Source organism: Neovison vison, chromosome 8 (genome assembly GCF_020171115.1).
Source record: "Neovison vison isolate M4711 chromosome 8, ASM_NN_V1, whole genome shotgun sequence".
Lineage (NCBI taxonomy): Eukaryota > Metazoa > Chordata > Mammalia > Carnivora > Mustelidae > Neogale > Neogale vison.
The window spans coordinates 12862020-12881987 of record NC_058098.1 but is presented as its reverse complement, the minus strand read 5'-3'; the positions used below and the strand labels follow the sequence as shown (position 1 = coordinate 12881987).

Here is a 19968-nt window from a genome sequence, read left to right as displayed (position 1 = left end):
GAGCCCCCGGCGGCCCACCTTTCTGCTGGGCTCCCAGTGGCCACCAGATGGCGCCTGAGGTCCACGGATAGGACTCCCGAGGGTGGGGGGGAGGGGTTTGCAGAACGTCCCTGAGCAGCAGAATCTGCTCTAGATGCCCCCACTCCTGGGGCAGATGTTTGTATCCTTCATTTCCCAGATCCCTTCTATCAGAGTCACACAGGCCAAAGGATCCGGGGGCCGAGGCCCAGGACAGGCATCTCTTAGCAAAACCTTGGGCCAGCTCTCCCCTTGGCTTTTTCCTTCCTGAGTCCAGTCCCCCTGAAGCCACAGTCCCCGGGCCCCTGATACACACAGTGTGAACCACTGGCTCATACATGCCCACGGGGGGCGTGAAGTAGACCCGCCAGGTTCCTGCTGCCCCTGTTGTCTTGCTTGCTCAGGAGTCGGTGGCTTCGATCTTCCCACCTCCACGCTCCAGCCATGCACCCAGAGGTCCCCAAGCTCTAGCCTAACGGCCGAGTCTAGGCCTCTGTCTGGTTTTGTAAGGAAGCTACCGAGGCCACGGCTCTTTCCTTGCTCCAGTGACAATATGGAGAAGTCGAGAGACTGTTCAGCCTGCAAAGCCTCAAAGATTTACTCTCTCTGCTCCTTTACAGATGAGGCTGCTGGCCCCCCTGTGAACCTCTGCCTGGACGTGAAGCCACACTCCTCACTCTCCTGGTCACCTTTGTGGGCTTTGTTTCCGGGGTCCCAGAGGCGCCCCCGCCAACCTGCGTCCTGGGAATGGAAGGGCTTCATAACCCTGTGGCCAAGAGCGTGGGCTCTGGAATCCTACTGCTCGGGTGCAAAACCTGAGCAAACGTGTGACCCCAGACAATTTGGTTAACTCGAGCAGCTGTGTCCTTACGACGGTCCCTGCCCTGCAGGGTGCTTTGCAGGACAACGTGAACAGAGCCGGTAACTTCTGCAGCCCCTGGAAGCTGGTATCAAGCAGCCACCCTGTGGTTAGGGCACTCGGCAGCTGGGCCAGCCTTGTCCGAGGTCCCCAGCGGGCCCATCTACCCCCACGCCTGGAAAACCCTGGGCCCTGCAGCCCGCTCTCTGGGGCTGGGACCCCCAGGGCCTCTGTGTCCCCTCTTCTGGCATCTTGCCACTCCGTTAACTTGCTTACACCTTGTCTCACCCATGGGGCCTGATCTGCATCTCTCTCGTTCAACTTTGGAACCTCAGCATTTGGTGCCCAGTAGGACTGTGGGTTTGTTGGAGCCCAAGTGAGTAAACGGTGGCTGGGGGCGCCCGTCGCCCCATGCTGGGCTGGCCGGCCCTGCCTGGCTTCCTCCCGCCACAGCTGGTGCCCCAGCGGGCTCATAGCGGGCTGGGGTCTGAGTTGCTCTGAACTGAGGCTTCTCAACCTCCAAATTGGTGACATTTGGGGGCCCAACAATCCTTTGTTGTGGGAGATTGTCTTGTGCCTTGTGGGATGTTTGCAAGTACCCCCGGCCCCTTCCCACCCGAGGCCAGGAGCAGCCCCCATCACACGGCTGTGACAGGGAGAGAATGGCTCCACAGGGCCAAGCATCCCCTGGGTGCAGAGAAGGGGGCGCTGTGGAGGGGCTGAGAAGCCCTGCTTGGGGCCAGCTGCTCAGAAAGGGGCGGGAGGCACTTGCGGGGGGATGAATGTGGGGCCAGCGGATGAGGCCTGAGCCCCCAGTTCCGCTGTGTAACTGGGCTTTCCTGTGCATCCTAAGGAGGGTCCCCTGCCTTGACCCTGTGTTGCCGCGAGGTGTGTCTAAGATGGGACCTTGGTTACACTGAACTCCCGTGGGCGCTTGGGCGCACTGGGGTCCTGGTTATGTTGGTGCTTTTTCTCTCCTCTGAGTATTAGTGGGGGGCGGGGATCGTAACTGAGTCACAGCTTCTGGTGCCATTCAAAGATCAGGCACCGCGCCGTGCGCTGAAGCAAGATGTCAGCTGTGGGATTCAATCTGGAAGCCCGGCTCTGAGCTGGCTAAAGAAGATCAGCTTGGCGGTGACTAATGGGCTCCTGAGGCCATATAATGGGGGGCCCCCACTTGGAAGCACTATCGGAGGCAGCAGGAGCCGGGGTGCTGTGGAGGGGACTCTGACCCGGGCCACACCATGGATGACCCTTGAGGACGTCATGCTGCGTGAGGTAAGCCCGCCCCACGAGGACACGCACTGCACACTTACTCGGGTCCACACAGCACTCAGATGCCCGGAGACAGCAATACAAGGCTGGTGGCTGGGGCCGGGGGAGGGAGGGGAATGGGGACAGAGTTTCAGTTTTGCAAGATGAGGAGAGCTCTGGGGATGGATGGCGGAGATGGCCGTGCAACCACGTGAAGATGCTTAATGCCCCTGACCTTGCACTTGAAAATAGTTAGAGGGGTGCCCGGGGTGGCGTGGTCGGTTCGGTGTCTGACTCTTGGTTTCAGCTCAGGTTGTGATCTTAGGGTTGTGGGACTGGGCCCCACACCGGGCTCTGCGGTCAGCCCAGAGTCTGCTTAAGACCCTCTCCCTCTCCCTCGGCCCAACTCAGGCTCTCTTTCTCTCTCTCTCTCAAATAAATAAATCTTAAAAAAAAATTAGGGGCACCTGGATGGCTTGGATGGTTAAGCATCTGCCTTCAGCTTGGGCCATGATCTCAGGGTCCTGGGATTGAGCCCCCACGTTGTGCTGCTTCTCCCCCTCCCTCTAACCTTCTGCTTGTTCCTCTCGCTCTGTGGCTCAAATGAATAAATAAAATATTTTTAAAAAATTTAAAAAAGTAGTTAGAATGGTAAACTTTATGTTACGTCTATTTTACCCCTATTAAGAACGAAAACACTTAGTCTCTAAGTAGGCTTTGGTTGTCCTTGGGTCCGGGGGCCTGACACGTGGACGGCATGGGGAACTGCCCGGGTGTGGAGGGGATGCTTCTGGCCCGCAGACTGGGTCTCACCCGGACAGAGGCCTGGCTCCCAGGGGTCTCTAAGCATGTTCCAGGCACAGGTATATTCTTTCCAGGTGGAGCCGAACCTTGGAATGGGTCCTAGGACTTCCCCAGGGTGACAGGAGTTTTGCGGTCAGATCTAGGGAACTTTAAGTCTGCTTTCCCTGTCCGCTGGCTGTCTGTCTGTCCTTCCTCAGCCCCTGCGGGGAGTGAGCCGTGACGTCTTGGACGGCTCCTCACTGGGATGGAGGCTCGGCCCCGCTTATCCAAAGTACGGCTGATTCTCGTTATTTGAGGTCATTATGTTCTATGAAGTCCTCTGAACACCAGGTTAGCTGACACTGTGCCACTGCTCCTAGGGGAAATGTGGGGCCCAGTTCCTGCGAGCCTCTGCTCATAGCGTGTTTGTCAACTATCAATACAGAAACGTGTTCTCTGTGTGTTTCTGTTTGAAAACACCTCATTTAATAGATATCGCTGATCCTTTAACACCGAGCCCCTGGCCGACAGCACTGAGTCTCATGCCTGCGGAAAGCCTATCTAACCCACGTGTCTCCTCCGTAGGGCACATCTCAGCCTTCCTGTGCTTGGGGACACCACATAACACCTCAGTACCAGGCCGAGCAGTGACCTCACTGGGCAAAAGCACAAAAGATGCTCGCACACAGCACTGGAGCTGCAGCTGGAAGGCACGACAGACGCTGCCTCGCCGAGCTCAGCTGGGAGCGAGCGCGTTGCCTGAGTCAGAAATTTCTGCCACTCCGCACGTACCGTGGATGACCGAGAAAGCACCTTGACTACTGATTTGGGGGCTACAGGTCAATCACTGCTAGGAAGACAATCGGCAAATAATGAGAAGCGACCATCAGACGGTTTTCCTTTCCAGGGCCTTCCAGAGCCCGACCTCTTCTTGCACGTGCCTGCCTGGGCCAAGCACCAAGGCTCCTCACCAGGTCTCCTGGAGGCCACCCAGTTGGCCTCCCCACAGGCCTCCTGCTTCTGCTCCTGCCCCTCACAGTCCAGTCAAGTGGCTGCTGGAGGATCCCTTGAAAACACCAATCTTTCCTTGGCTTCTCTGCTCAAAACTGTCCATTGACTTCTCATCTCAGAGTAAGGGCCGTGGGGTACTCTGTGAGGCCCCTGCGCGGTGGACCCCGACCCCTCTCCTTGGCCTCTTCAGCTGCTGCCGGGTGCAGCGCTCAGTGCCCTCGCACATTCTCTTCCCGCTTCATGGCCGCCTGGGGCCCGTGGCTGTGTCCCTGCTCCCAGAACATCACCTGACACCAGCGACGCGCGTCTGGGGGCTACGGAGGACCGCGCCCCTGCCGCCCCATCCCGCCCAAGCCCCCGCACTCACTCTTCTTGAAGAGCTTCTTCCGGCGACCGGCCAGGCTGAGCTTGTAGTCGCCGACATCACAGGCACACGCCTCGCCGCCCGGCGCGTAGTACTTGGGCACCAGGTTGGAGAGCGCCCCGCCCCCCAGCCGCGCAGGGCCCTTGCACTTGTGCAGCTTCAGCTTCCCGGATGCGTCCTCCACACACTGCCACTTCTGCAAGACACAGCCGGCCCTCAGGCTCCCGGGCCTCCCCTCACTGTCCCCATCCCGGCCTAAGCCGGCCCCCTCCTCCTGGCACTCGCAGGGCGGACACCGGCTCTCGGACAGAGGGATGCACATCTGCGGTGGGAGGAGCACAGAAGGGTGGGTGGGTGGGGCTCAGAGTGGGGGCGGGGCTCACAGCACCCCTCATACCCTGAGGGGTATGGCCTCGGGGGGATGAGGGGGATAAGGGGGACGGGTGGCTTGGTCAGCAGGGCCATGACTGTGCCCTGCCCCTGGGTGACTGTTGGGACTGGAGTCCTGGAGGCCCCAGAGCCATCGCTGGGGGGCTAGAGACTGATGCCTCCCCAGCGGGTCAGCCCGGTCTCTACCTCTAGGACTCTTTTCTTTTGGGGTGCGGAACAGACTCTGATAATGTTTTGAAGATGCTGATGTCTGCCCCTGGGATGCCCTGGGGCCTGCCTGACCCCCAGTCTGGGTGGGGAGAAAGGTGCCAACAGGGGGATCTGAACAATCTAGGGGGACAAAGGCCCCTGGCCCAGCAGCTCACTCTCGGTAGCTCAGAACTGAAATCAGCACCACTCCCCCGATCGCCCCAGCATCAGTCCCCGGAGGGCAAGGCTTTTTGTTGGGGACATTCAGGGACATGGCTCCAGGGCTGGGAACCGGGCTCTGCAAGGAAGCAAGCAGTGTAACCCAAAGCTCTTGTCCACAGGCACAGACCGGCTTTTTCCCCAACATGAAGTCCTCCACGCAGCGGGGGGGGGGGGTGTCTTATGGTCTGGGGGCTGGGAGCTTATGAACAAATGGGGGTGAGGACCCGGCCCCGCTGATGGGCCAGTCCTAATGCTGAGTCTGGTGATAGGACGGAGCTGCTTGGAGGGAACCTGCGAGAAACCCATCCATCCCGCGCCTGGGCCTGGGAAGCCACGGGCTCGTAGTGAGAAGCAGGACAGGAAGGCCTGGCTTTACTCGCACATAGGGGTGAGGCCCGAGTTATCCCAGGGGGATGCCTGCGGGCACCCCTTAGACGGGGCCCCCCTGCCTGCTTTCCTGGCTCTTTGGCCCTGCCCTGCCCTCCCCAGACCCCCTCCCCAGAGCCCACCTCAGAGAAGCCGAGGCAGACTCTACCTGCTCTCTCCAAATACTACGTGGCTGTAATTTTCTTAACACTTCTCTCGAAATCAGCTCACTTTTTAAAACCCTTTTTTATTTAAAAAGGCAGCTTCCTATTTCTCCTCTGACTGGAAAGCCAGCACGAAGAGGCTCCTTAAAGTGAATTCAATGGAACTACCAGGGTATCTGAGGCTGCGAACACCGCACGGGAGCTGCCTCCTCCCCGGGGAAGGGGGTTGGGAGGGCTGCCGAGGGCTGAAGCCCCACGCGCCCCCCCCCCACCCCCAGGGCGCTTCTCTGATGGGATCATGATCAAAAGGGAGCTGAGGAAGGAGTCCCTTTCTGAGCCTCGCCAGTGTCACCCCGTGTGCCCTGGCCGGCTGGCCCCCACCATCGGAGTTCCCTGGCCGGCTGGGTCTGCAGACTGCCAGGCCGAGGGGCAGCCCCGGGGAGGGGACAGCCCGGGGAGGGGAGGGAGGACAGGAGGCCGCCGGGCAGCGGCCACACTTCCTCACCTGTCCCAGCTGCTCGCAGGCCGTCTGGTACTCGGCGCGCTGGCACAGGTCCTTCACCCGCTGGTATTTGGGCAGGAAGTTTTCCTCCTGAGCGTCCACCTTGTCATTGTCCCTCTTGTGCAACAGTTTGCTGTGGGGCGGGGAGGGGGGACAGACTGCTGTCCTCCAGGCTCTGGAGGAGGGCCCCTCCCCTCCCCCTACTACGTAGCAGCCCTGTGCTGCCCCAGGCACCGTCTCCGGAGCACCTGGGTCCCACCGGCCACATCTTCTGATTGTTAAGAGGCTTAGGAAATGGGAATTTTATGAGAAATCTCCCAAACTGCATGAGTTGGCAATAAATTAGGAAACATTTAAGACATTGTGTAGGCAGGAAAACATGTCTGAAGGGACATGTGGTCTCCAGGCACAAGTTCTCCGTCAGCCATGGGAACAGCGAGCGGGCTTCGTGCAGGGGGCGGAGGGAGGCTGTGGGCACAAATCCGAGCGAGTCGCTGTTGGGAGGGACCTCAGGGGCTGTCTCCCGCCTGTCCCCACCAGTGAGATCGTCAGCACCACGGGTACAGGCAGGGCTGCCTGGAGCTTCCTGAGGTGGGCAAGTGGGGGCCCTCTCCAGCCCCGGCACTCACCCTCTCTCCACCAGGAAGGAGTCCCGCCACACCCTCATCTTCTTTTTCAAGTGAAACCTGGAAAAGCAGCACATTTCTAACGTCTCGTCAATGTGGGGGCCTCACGCATCCCGCCATTCTCCAAGAGGCAGGAATGGTAGCTTGGTTCATAATCAGCGCAGACCCAGGGCTCTAGGGGGCAGCTGGGGGGGGGGGAGTAGTGGGCCCAGTGGGGTGCCGGGAAGGCTTGGGTGCACCCACCCCACAGAGCAGAGCTGCACCTTCCCCAGAGATGGGGGTTGGGAGGCCCATAGGGCAGAAATGGCCCAGGTCAAAGGTTTTGGGGGGGATTTTCGTCTTTGATCCTTTGCAGTTGGGTTTGTGTAATCTGATTGTGCACTTCTTACAGTTTCACTTGACTGCTGTTTCCCAGATAGGAGCTCGGGCAGCCGGAGGAAACTTCCATCCTCCACCCGGCTCCCAGGGGTCCTGGCTCCCAACCCAGCTCCTTTGCTGCCCCAAATATGCCATTTTACAGCCGTACAGCTCAGGAAACCTCGTAGTCAAAGGTAGGAGGCTCCTTGGAGGTGGTCCCCCTATAGAGGGGACCTCGGAGCTGTAGGAGGGGCAAGCAGGAGCTCCTAACAGTCAGCACTTTGGGGCGGTGAACCCGGTGGGCCGTCCCTGTGCCGGCCTCCAGATGTTGCTGCCGCCGTGCCTGTCCCCAGCAGACTCCGCTCACCTTCCTACCTGCCTAGCTCTTGTTCATGTCGCTACTCCCCTTTCTGCTTCCAGGACACCCAGGAATATGGGCCCGTCACACCGGCTGGCATCGAAGCCCGAGAGCACGGTGACTGGAGTGTGGCCCGAGCCTGGAGTCTGAACGCCGAGGAGTCAGCTCCACACTTGCTGAGACGCGCCCAGCAAGTCGCTCGACCTCCCTGGGATTTGGATTCACCCTGGTAAGAGGGGATCCTGTAATGCCTCCCCGACGGGGTCACCGTGATGATCAACATGGGAAGTCCTCTGCGGAGTACTCAGAACAAGGAAGTGCTTAATGAGCGCTCGCTGCTGCGGTTGTGATTATTTGCAGTTTTACACAGTTTTAGCACAGAGAGTGTCCTCAACTGGTCACCTCAGTGACAATCCAGATGGGAGGACTTAGAGCGAGAACGTCCTTCTTTCCCACGGCAGGGAAGGAGTCAGGATCAGGGACCCTAGAGCCCCAGCTCCAGACTCTTGGAGACACACCCCCTTCCCAGGCCCACACCATGCGGCCATGAGTTCACACAGTCTGGGGAGCCTGGCACCCCTTCGCCCCCAGCACCGGCCTGCTCCCCTGCTCACCGATTCGCTGGCCGCTCCGTATCCAGCAGCTTGAGGATGGATTTCCCATCCATGTCCGAGGGGATGTCCAGACCGGCAATGTCCAGGATGGTGGGGGCCAGGTCGATGTTGAGGACGATGTGGGGATTCCTGAGGGAGGCGGGCAGAGAAGGACTCAGCCACCCGGGCAGGGGTGCCCCAGCCTTGCTGGGGAGAAAGGGCAGCTGGAGGGAGGGAGGTCGCCGGGGGCTCACGCCCGGAATGTAGAGAAGCTGTGATCTTGTCCCTCTCCTACATCCCAGCCCTCAAGGCTCCCTTCGGCAGTCCCCCTACCTGCCCCGTTCAGCTGAGCACCCGGCCCTCCCCAGCCCTCCCCTGCTGTGCACTCCGCACATACCACCACATACCACATTACGGGCCTCTACTTAGCTGCTGCTTCCACTAGGGATGCCCCTTCCTGCCTCTGACTATCTGATCACAGGACACCCCCCCTTTAAGAGCCACTCTCGACCCTGGACCGGCCCCCACATCTGTCTCTGAACCTCTGATGCAAATGCTGGTCCCTGGCTGTTCTTGGCCAGGCCGGTGTCTGGCCTCAGGGCCTTTGCCCTTGCTCTTCCCTCTGCTGGAATGTTCTTTCTCGATGCCAGAGCAGCAGTCTCCCCCACCCCCTGAGTTCTCTGCTCAACAACTACCAAGGACGCCGGGGGCCCCTTGATCCCTGCTCTCCAGTGTGCACACCTCTGTGAGGTCCCCTCCCCTCAAGGGTGGGCCAAGCCAGCAGGATCTGGGGAAGGCGATGGCGATATACGGTGGCTATGCTTCGTCTCGCCTGCTGTCCTTCTGTCTACTTTCTCCCCTGGTTGGGGAGAAAGAGTGAGCTGCCCTAGATCACCACCGCTGGTGAAGATGGGTGGTGACTATTCTGGGAGGCAGGCTGTGTGACTTCAGGTCCCCTGCTTGCACCTGAGCAACCCTGGGAGCGGGGAAGTCGGTCCCTCCCCAGCCCTGCCAAGTCCTGTGTGCAGCGGAAGCAGAGGGCCAGGCTAAGCTGGGCCCCAGTTTGCAATGACTTGTGATGCAGCACAGATTGCTATCATAAGGCCCTTCCCATGGACCCCCACCTCGTGCTCCTGCCTTTGCCCTGAGGCCTCATCGCCCCCATTTACTACATACTGCAGTGCTAGCTCTGGTTTACCGTGCATGCCCATTCAGACTCTAGCTGCAAGGCAGATGCTCTCGTCTAGCACTTTTATACTTAGAATATACAGTAGGTGCTCAATAAGTGCTAGCTTAGTGACTTTTGTTATTTATCTCTACCAGATGCCTGTCATGTCTCGTCTCCTGTTTCTGCCTGGTGGTGTCCTCAGTGTGGTGGTAAAGGGCTCGAGGGAAGTGCCCAGTGTGGGGGTTGGCCCCTGCTGAATGCATGACGGCCACACAGAAACCCTCTCCATCAAGGCAGCTTGGAGTCCCCGACCCCATGCCCTGGGCTGAGGGGCAGGGCCTGGGTCCTAGCGTTTCAGTTGTCTTTGACCACCCCCACCCCCCACCTTCTCCACAGCCCAGCACCTTGAGAACAAGGGACAGGTAGCCAGGTATGCTGGGAGGGGTACAGGGGGTGAGGCTGCATTGTGGAGGGGCCTGAAGGCATGACAATGTAATCTGTCCAGCGAAGGGAGCTGGAGCAGACGCCAGGTGGAATGTTGGCAACCGGCAGCTGAGTTGGCTTGAGGGCATCCAGCAGCCCTGCTCCCCAGGACTAGGTAGGATGGACAAGATTGCTTTTCCCACCCAGCCTCCACACCCTGCTTGGCGGGAACACTGCCCTGCCCCACTCAGATTTCACTGCCTCATGGATTAGGTCTCTCACTCAAGGTCTTCTATCACCCTGGCTACTGTGATTGGTTCAGGGATGGATGGACACGTGACCCAAGTCAGGCTGGTGAGAGTCAGCCTCGAGGCTTCTGTCCGAACCACTGTCTGGTTTCCTAAACTGGCTGGCTGCAAGTCAGGGTGAGTCTACCACCAGGAGAGAAAAGCCTGCCTGAGAATGAAGATGATTCAGAGGAAGCTGGGCTGAGAGATGGAAAATGGAAGCTTCCTGATGTTATTGTGAGACTGCTGGATCCAGCCATGCCTGAAGCCATAGTGGCCTTGGACTTTCCAGTTACTTTAGTTCCTATGTTCCTTTTATCTTTTTTTTTGGTGGGGGAAGGGGCCTTATGTTTGCAACCAAAGGAACCCTAGCCTTGAGCCCCAAGCCTGACATTAGCACTTTCCTTCTCTTGTCCATGTGGGGTATGGTTTTGGGTCCTATGAACCAGATTGGAGACTCTGAGCCTGATCAAACCGATGATGTGAATGCCTGAGCAGTCTTTAGTGAGTCACATTCCTTTGATTTACAGTAGTGGCTCAAGGGTTCCGAGCGGCAGGAGTAGAGGCTGCCTAGCTTAAAATCCCGGCTCCATCACTGACATACCATGTGGCCTCAGGCAGGCTTACTTCTCTGTGCCCCAGCCAGCAGGGTCACGGTGGCATCTGTGTTAGCAACAGGGTTGTTGGGATGCCCTCATGGCTTACGTGGTAGCTGTAAAGGGCTCAGACCCAGGCTGGGGAGCTAGACAAGTATACCTATTATCACCGCTCTCCTTCCATGGGGACCCTGAGATCCGAGGGTGGTGAGGGATCTGTTGAGATCGGCCGGCAGAGGGCAATCAGCCCAGCCTTGAACCCACACAACCCACCTTCTGGAATTGTCACCAAGCATTCTTTCCAAGGGATGCAAGTCAGGTCAAGTAAGTGTCTTAAAAGCAATTTATCTGCATTTCAAAAAGCCATTTGGGTTGGTCTCTGCAACGTGCAGTTGATCTGAGGAAGCCGCTGCTACCATCACTTGCCTTTCTACCCTACCCCTGCCCCTGGTGTGGCATTTCTGCGGCCACAATATGGCAGAACACGCTTAGCCCAAGGAGAAGGATGGCTGAGGGCTGGCAGGGTCCCAGACGTTGGATGGAAAGGAGACTGTTTCCCTCTGAGCCGTGGCCTGAGCTGCCCCAGCCGACCATGGCAGACAACCCCGCACTGAGGCGGCAGGGTTCCTCCCCGGCAGCCGCCCCAGGGATCCCCCAGGCCAGACAGAAGTCAAGGCGGCCTTCCCACACGCTGGCGGCGACACACACACAGTCTGTTTTCACAGGTGCTAACGGCCCCGGTCTCTCCTTCCCCAGCGGAGGGCTACAAAGTGTGTCAGAACCCACCCAGGTGACATAATCAGTGTTTCACTTGGCACCAAGGCTCACCTGCCCACGTCACGCGTCGCCCAAGGGCGTGGCTTGGGGCCACACGCTGGAGCCACCTGCTTCTCAGCCTCCTGGGGGCTGGTGGGGCCTGGAGGCCCCCGTGGGAAGGCGGGGCCCTGGGGAGGGGGTGGGTGAGGCACTTACAGCGAGCCGGCCTCCACGTTGGGGCCCCGCACGTAGAACGGGACCCTGATGTCGAACTCGTACGGCATGGACTTGCCCTTCACCAGGCCGAACTGGCCGATGTGGTAGCCGTGGTCGGCGGTGTACACGATGTAGGTGTTGTCCAGCTCGCCCGTCTCCACCAGCATGTTGTAGAGCTGAAAGGCGGTGAGGCGGTGAGGGCGCGGGGCAGGGCTGAGGGCACCGAGCGCCCTGGGGCGCGACCCTTCCTGGCTTCGGGAGTTCGCGGCACCTCGCTGCGGGGACTGACGCGTTTGTAACTGGAACGACTGCAGCCTCCCCGCCTGCCGCCGCGTCCCGCCCCCGCTTCTTGGCAGTGCGGCTCCCCTTTATCTCTTTGGTGTGAGTGGGGCTCCCTGGTCCCCTGGATTAGAATGGGGGGGGTCCCACGTGGGCGGGAGCGTCTGTCACCATGTTCTCTGCTGCATTCCCATGGCACTGGCACTCCGCCAATGCTGCTGGCAGGATGAATGAATGAATGAATGAATGAATATGATTTATTTATTTATTTAGATTTTATTTGAGAGAGAGAGAATGAGGGCTGGGGAAAGGTGGGCGAGGGAGAGAAGCAGTCTCCCCGCTGAGCAAGGAGCCCGCTGCAGGGCTCGATCCCAGGACCGGGAGATCATGACCTGAGCCAAAGGCAGACACTTCATCGACTGAGCCACCCAGGTGCCCCATGGATTTTAAATAGCTGCCTAGCCACAGAGTGGCTGATGGGTTAAGTGTCCGACTCCTGATCTCGGGGTCATGAGTGCAAGCCCGTGTTGGGCTCTACGCTGGGTACAGATACTGTGGATAAATAAAAAATTTAAGGGGCACCTGGGTGACTCAGTGGTTAAGTGCCTGCCTTTGGCTCAGATCAGGATCCCAGAGTCCTGGGATCGAGCCCCGCATTGGGCTCCCTGCTCAGCAGGGAGTCTGCTTCTCCCTCTGCCTGCTGCTCCCCGTCCTTGTGCTCTCTCTTTCTCTTACTCTCGTTCTATCACAAATAAATAAATAAAATTTAAAAAAATTTGTGTATCCATACGATGGACTACTATTCAGCCATGAAAAGAAAGATGTGAGCTAGCATATAGATGAATCTCGGAAACGTGATGCTGAGTGAAGGCGGCCAGACACGGAAGATCACATGTCATGATGTCATGGGATCCCACTTCTAGGAAGCGTCCAGAAGACGCGAGTCTGCAGAGACACGAAGCAGGTTGGAGGCTGCTGAGGACCCGGGGTGAGGCAGTCCGGGGCTGATGGCTGAGGGCCGCGGGGCTCCCGTGTGGGGTAATGAGCGTGTCTAAAGTTGACTGTGCTGGTCACACAGTCTGCGACACAGTCAAACCACCGGGTTCTGCACTTGAGGAATGACACGGCACGTGGATTCCGTCTCAGTAAAGCTGCCTCAAATGTACCAAATGGAACTGGCTGAGCTCGTCCACGCCACGAGGGCAGAGGCTGTGCTGGGACCGCTCGTGGCTACTTCCCCGGGGCTGTCACTCTGCCGGCTCATTCTGCCTCCGTTTCCCTTCCTCTGCAGCTGGTGGCGCTCGGGACGGGGTGAGGGCAGGGAGGGCTGTGAGCTCGGGGCGGCCTACCGTCTCCATGGAGTCGTCCACGGACATGAGGGTCTGCAGACGCTTCCGCTGCAGCATGTTGGTGAACTCCATGTGGATGGGCTTCATGGGTCCCGTGTAACGCATGATCCAGTGCTTGTCAGGGTTGGGCGCGTAGTTGTAGCTCGGCGTGCTGCGGGCAAACACGCACCCGGGTCAGGCCGGGTGTGGGGCTGCCCCGAATCCCCAGGTCCCCCGCTCCCCAAATCTGCAGTCCCCCAGCTTCCCAGGTCTCCAGCCCTCCAAGTCCCCAGCCCTGCAGGTCTCCAGTCCCCCAGATCTGCAGTCCCCTAGCCCCCAGGTCCCCAGCCCTCCAGCCCCCCAGATCCCCAGTCCCCTAACCCCCCCCCAGGTCCACAGTCTTCCAAGTCCCCAGCCCTGCAGGTCCCCAGGCCCCCAGATCCCCAGTCCTCAAGTCCCCAGGCCCCCATGTCTCAGGGTGACAGCGTCCTGCACGGCGTGAGCGCCCATCTGGGGAAGCCGCGGTGGCGCATCAGGGGCTCTGCTAAGCCTTACACCAGCATTTCCCCAGCGCGGGGTGTGCACGTGGGGGGACCAGGGGTCACCCAGCCTTAAGTGACCCGGAGCCGCACAGTGAGAACATGAGTCCTTCCCGGTGCATCTCTGCCAGCCCGCCCGCTGCGTCAGGCCCCAGTCAGTCTGTTGTGAGACCCCTAACACTTTCCGGCAGTTCGCTCCGCTCTTTCTTAAGATGGGGAGAGGGTCAGGCCCAGAGCCTCCAGCAGGCACGGGCCCCCTCGAATTCCCTAGCCTAGCCGTGATCCTTCAGTTGCCTTGGGCAAGGGAGGGTTACTGTGGGGAAGACACGACTACAGAGCTTCCTTTTGCAATAGATTACTTTAAAAAAAAAAAAAAGAAAATCTAAAAAATCAAGTCAGTAGTAGTCATGGATGCAAGGCCCAAAACGTGAGGAGGGCGCCCGAAAGTACGTTTGTCACGATTCCTCTTCCCGTTTGTTCTCATCTCCCAGTTACTGAAGAGGAAACAGGGTCAGAGAAGCTTGGGGGACCTGCCCACAGTGTCAAAAGCAGGCGGTGCAGCTGGGGCAGGCGCGGGGCGGGGGCACTTCTGTCGCGGGGTCTGCTGTGATGACCTGTCATACTGAACAAATCACCAGAACCTCTGGGGTCTACAGACCACCTCCCACATTCCGCGTATGGGGCACAGCTCGGAGGGTTCACCTCCTACTCTCTCCTCACCACTCACCGCCCCTGGAGCAGGTGCCCGTTCCTGCCCCAGTGACCACATGGAGGCCCGGCAAGGGGACTCACTTGCCAGAGGCAGAGCTGGGCTTCGAACTCCAGGAGTCGCTATGGTCGATGGTTGCCCACTGCTTCCGTAATATAATCGCCTCCCTGACACCCTCCTGTCCGTCCGGGCTTGGCCGTGACTTTGGCCAAGGCCCTCCTTGGCCAAAAGAGGTCAATGTGGTTCATGGTTTTGGCACTTTCCAGGTGACTCTAGTCATCTAGGGCTCCAACCCAAAGGAGAAGCACCTCTGGCTGCCTCAGCTCATACCAGGCCCTGGGCTCTAAGCCCCGGGCACACCCCACCAATGTGCAGAGTATCTTGGGTAGGGTACACCGTTGATGGGAAGTGCCCTCTTCACCCCACAGAATGTGGGTGAGCTGGTCTAGCTCCCCTCAGATCTCAATCCGTTGAGCTCCCCTCAGATCTGAATCCGTTGAGCTGGTCTAGCTCCCCTCAGATCTGATCCCCTCCCCAGTGAGAACTGAAAATAAAGGTTGCATTTCCACTGAAGACAAAGGCTTTTCAAAACAGCTAAGAAGGGGGCAAGGGGTGGCGAGTGGGGAGCGAGGGCAGGCGAGCAGGCCTTGTAGACAGGGCTGAAAGCTCCCAGTGCCCCACCAGGATAGTCTGCAGCCCTGGGGTGTCAGAGCCTCAGGGTGCTTGGGGAGAGGGCGCGCGCTGCTGACAGTGATGGAGACCGCTGCTGGGTAGCGTGGGGGTGAGTCACAAGCCTGGAGATTCCTTCTGGACTTTGCTTCAAGTGCCTGGTTGGCCTCCCACCGCTAAATCCAGCCCCCCCATAAGCCGCCTCTTTTGATCAAGGGCAAGGCCTGGCTCTCCTGTGGGCCAGCTTAGGGCTTGACCCTCGTGTAGAACATTCCCAGGAACAAGCTCCCCTCCCCCATGGAGGAGCTGCTGGGGGCAGGGACTGCGTAGACACGCCCTCGGAGCTGTTCTGCGGCATGGGAAAATTGTTCCTGGAGGCCCAAGGGGACGGATTCCAGGATGCAATTTTGAGCAATCATCCCTGAATCTATTAGATTCTATTAGGCTGGTGTCTGCCCTTGAGAGCAGTGAGGGGTGAGTGTCGGGCCCGCCGTGGAAGGATTGCTGAAGCCCTTTCTCCGAGCCCTCTTCAGGATCTCAGAGCCAGGAGCCCGCAGGGCCTGGGGACCCCCTGAGGCCCGGGCCAGTCTGCTGTTCTCCGGCAGGAGGCAAGGCTCCTCCAGGGAGGAGGTGGCATTTTCACAGGAACCCAGCTGCTGGCCGAACAAAGAGCGAAAAGCCTCACCTCCTCAAGCATCCTAGGAATGCGTGGTGTGTTCGCCACAGGCCTGAAGGCAGCACCGCTCCCCTCTGCTGGGGAGGAGGACATGCCTCCCGCCCCTCACTGTGCCCCTGGAGCCCGCCTAACACCTACCGTCTCCCGGCTGTCCTCGTGGCCTGGACCCCAGACGCCACACCTCAAAGGGAGCTCTGGGCGCTGGTGGGGGTTGGGGTGTCAATTTGTGCTTCTGTGTGCACCTGTCTGCGTGTATGTCTGTGTGTGTCTGGGTGTGGATCTGTGTTTACACGCCTGTGTGTCTGGGTCTATGTCATCTGTGTGTACCTGTGCTTGTGTTTATGTCTTTGTGTAACTGTCTGTATCCTTGTGTCTGTGTATCTGTGCCTGTGCGTATGTGTGCATCTGTGAGGGTATCTGTGTCCATGGGGACGGTGTTCATGTTTGTGTGTGCATTTGGGTATCTTTGTGTGTGTCTGGGTATCTACGTGTATATCTATGTGTATCTTTGTATGTTTGTGCGGGCATGTATGTGTTCGTGTGAGTCTGCGTGTCTCTGTCTGAAACTCGTGTGTGTGCCCAGATGTGTGGAAGAGGGATGGGGCCCCAGGCAGGTGGTGTGGGACCCCGCATCAGGCAGCGTCTGGGAGAGCCCACGAGGTCCACGTCAAGAAGGGGACACCAAGCTTGACTGGGCAGCAGTTGGACAGGAGCCTCTGGACAGAAAGATCTAGAACTCTGACCCACCAGCAGGGCCCTGTCTCCTCCTCACCCCCCTCCTTGACTGTCATAATTAAATATCCCAGCTGCAGAAGTTTCTGGTTTTTGGTTTTGTTTTGCAAATGATTATACCCCAGAGACAGGAGAGCCCTCCAAACATACCCCTCCTTCACAAGGCGGCAGGGATTCTCTGGGTAAGTAATAGCAGGCGTTCCTCATGTTCAATTTCTATAATTTTCATTTCAAAGGGAAAATAAATGAGCAGGCAATGTCAAACAATCTCATGAAACGCGAGGACTGCCGGGGAGGAGGGATGCCTGCACCTCTTTAAAGGAGAAGCTGCAGAAGCGGAGCCGACCTGGCCCCCGCTCCCCACCCCTGGCGTCTCCCTAGGTGGGACTGAGCTGCCCACACCCCTCAGAGCAGGCTGGGGTGCCGGTGGGCGACTCAGGTGTGCAGAGAGGAGGGGCTGCCGGCGGGGGAGGGAGGGGATGCCGCGGCCCCTGGAACGCCGTTAGCCATCTGTCCAATCTCTTCCCCAAAGACCAGGGGATCGGGAGCTGAGCACACTGCCTCCTCCTCTTGGAGCCACTCTGGGCGCTGTCAGAAAGTAATTACAGTGAGGGGACGAGGAGGGCAACGCAGTCTGATTATAATGACAATTAAACACCCGGAATACTCAGGCGGATTCCAAATTGCCCTGTCCTTGTCGCCCCAATGTCACAGCAAGGGCTGCTGGGTATCACTCACTGCTAAGCGGGAGGTGGCTGGAGGCAGGGAGAGAGAGAACTTTCCAGAGAGATTTACTAGCCAGCTGGAGGGAGGAGGGAAGGGTGGGCAGAGAGATAGGGGGTGGGGCTGGGGGCAGGACCCGAATCTGGCTCTGTGGTTTCCCGGCCCCGAGTTACCTTGCCTCTCTGTGCCTCGGTCTTCTCATCTGTGAACTGGGAATGCCAGGTGTGGTAGACAGCCTCCAGGGTAGCTCTCGATGGCCCCCACTTCCTGGCATCCACACCCTGTGTCCCCCCTCCCACACTGGCAGCATAGGTCTGTGCGACCACGAGAAAACGGCACGGCGATGGTGTGTCATTTTTAGATTACGTCAAAAAGACTCTGGTTTCCATCTCGACCTCTCTCTGCCTACCCCAGGCCCCCGAGTCCATTCCTCCATCTTAGATCATTTGCTCTGGAGGAAGGCTGCTGGTTGCCATGCGGTGAGGGCACCCCAACAACCCTCCGGAGAGGCTGCTGCCGAGGGGCTGCCGTGGGGGCGTGCCCCAGGCTGGCCGCAGGTGGCTGCAGCCCGGGCTGACACCTGGATTAGAACCGCAGGAGGCCTGGCGCTAGAACCTTCCGGACAGGCTGCCCCCAGGTGTCTGACTCACACACTGTGACCCAATACACATTTGCGGTTTTAGCTGCTCAGTGTCGGGTTAATTGTTACACAGGAATGGATAAATCATACTCCGAGGGTCGTCGTGACTGTTCAGGGGTTCGATGCCGTGTAAAGACTCAGCATGGAGCCTGTCACGTGGCCAATGGCTCAGGAAAGGCTGTGGAAAGTACCCATGGTCTCATGAGGCTACGGACCCCTTCTCAAAAAAACAATTTGAAATGCATAAAATAGACAGGATCACAAAGGAAACCCACTATACCACAATGCACACACAGACCTCCTGGAGTCAGGGGAGGACGAGGGTCCTGACTTAACACCTGTTGCCGGCTTTGGCCCATTGGCCAGCCCGGCTGATTTGCGACCAGTGTCACTGCAAGTGAGCAATGTGTTCCTGGGGTCTTTGTACCAGGAGGATTTGAGACAAGGCACAGCTCTGTCACCGTCATGCCATTAGCATCCTGAAGCCTGACCCTCCCACCCACATGCCACCCAGCGCCTCTGCGGGCAGGGTGCTGGAGCTTACATGTGCTGGGACGCGTTGGGGAAGAGGCTCGAGTACTGGGGAGCAGAGTCTTCGGGGCCGTGGGGAGCCGCGTGGCTGATGACCATCAGGACGGGCCGGTGCGGGTACATCTTCTTGGACGTGCGGAAGAAGCTCACGCTGTCGTTGGTGATGAGGTCTGTCAGGTAGTCCTGGGCGGGGGGGCAGGGAGAGATAGGAAACCGTGTGAGGAGCCGGGCCACTGTACTCATTTAGACAGACAATCCCTGCCCCATCCCTGGGCCGGGGTTGGGGGGAGGTGGGTTGCTGATCGTCCAGGGGCAGAAAGCCAATCAGTGAGCAAGGAGATGGCGCTAATGGAGAAAAAGAAGCAGAGGGGCTTAGGAGGATGGGGAGAAGTTGCGATCTGTCGTCCATTTGTCACGGATATAAAAATAATACTAGCGCACACTTTTGAGTGCTCACGGAATGCCAGGAGTAGCTCTGTGTTTACCTGTATCAGGTCATTTAATTCTTGTACAACTGCAGGAAGTAGGGGTGATGCGAATTCTTGTTTTCCGGAACGAGAGATTAAGGCATAGGGAAGTTAAGTGAATTGCCTAATGTCACACAGCTGGTAAATATTGCAGCCAGGCCTCCTGAGTCTTGTTTCCTAAACCTGAAGTCTTCTGGAAGTTCCAGAAATACTGCTGAACAGGGTGGGGCCATCCCTGTATTCCCGGGAGTGCTGTGCTGGGGGCAGGAGCAGCCGACCATGTAAACCCAGAACCAAGACAGTGACAAATGTGTGAGAGATGATGGAAATAAGCTGTGACCAAGGAGCTGGAGTGGGGGCATACTTTAGCTGGGGCAGTCAGGGAGGGCCTCTCCGAGAAGGTGACATTGGGGCTGAGTCCTGAGTGATGAGCTGGGCACGGGAAGATCTTTGTCATTGGGGTTGACCGTCAACTGCCTTCTGGAATCCTTGGGGGAGCATTGCTGAGGTGTGAGCCTACTGCCAGAGATGCCGGTTTAATTAGTCTGTGGTTTTCCCCAGGCACTGGGCTTTTTAAAAGCTCCTAGGGGTTCCAGTGTGCAGCCAGGGCTGAGAATCACTGATCCAGAGGAAGTGTTCCAGGCAGAAGGAACGACAGATTCAGGGACTCTGAGGCAGAAAATGAGCACGCTGTGTGTTTGGGGAATGTCAGCAGGAAGGAGCAGCACAAAGGGATGCAAGTGGGACGGGGGACAGGGGGAAGAAGAGGGACGCACAGACACGGAGGGCCTTAAAAGCTCAGCTGCGAAGCTGAGCTTTGCCTAAACTCATTTTGAACTTGGTAAAAAATCTTTAGCTGCTAATCTCGCAAGAAGGTAACGAGTTCCTGAAATTTACCTGCTGCTCCCTGGAGCAAATGATCACTTTCAAAATGAGGTAATATTTTACAGACGAAAATGTCAAGAAGTGGCTACAGCTTCTACCCTGAACTGTAGGTTGGACACCCACGGGTGTGCCTGGGCTTCCAAGACACGCCCTCTGGGACACTTGACACCACACGGATGCATAAGGATGGCCCCTGCAGCTGTGTTCATAAAGAAGAAATGTATTGCAGTGACCAGCAACAAGGGCGTGATTAATGAGTTCACGCTGTTTTCATACAATGCGGCGCTG

At 58.2% G+C, this 19968-nt stretch overlaps 1 protein-coding gene across 3 annotated transcripts in view; it reads right to left on the bottom strand.

The window, feature by feature from the left end:
• SULF2 (sulfatase 2) overlaps positions 1 to 19968 on the bottom strand; it is a 112605-nt gene that overhangs the window by 9167 nt on the left and 83470 nt on the right. For all 3 annotated transcript variants that reach the window (XM_044262887.1, XM_044262886.1, XM_044262885.1), the window contains exons 5-11: positions 18342 to 18511; positions 13131 to 13281; positions 11503 to 11678; positions 8078 to 8206; positions 6752 to 6808; positions 6126 to 6255; positions 4293 to 4485 (exon numbers count right to left, since the gene is read on the bottom strand). In XM_044262887.1, coding sequence (XP_044118822.1) covers positions 4293 to 4485; positions 6126 to 6255; positions 6752 to 6808; positions 8078 to 8206; positions 11503 to 11678; positions 13131 to 13281; positions 18342 to 18511 — 1006 coding nt within the window. The remainder of the gene's footprint in view (positions 1 to 4292; positions 4486 to 6125; positions 6256 to 6751; positions 6809 to 8077; positions 8207 to 11502; positions 11679 to 13130; positions 13282 to 18341; positions 18512 to 19968) is intronic.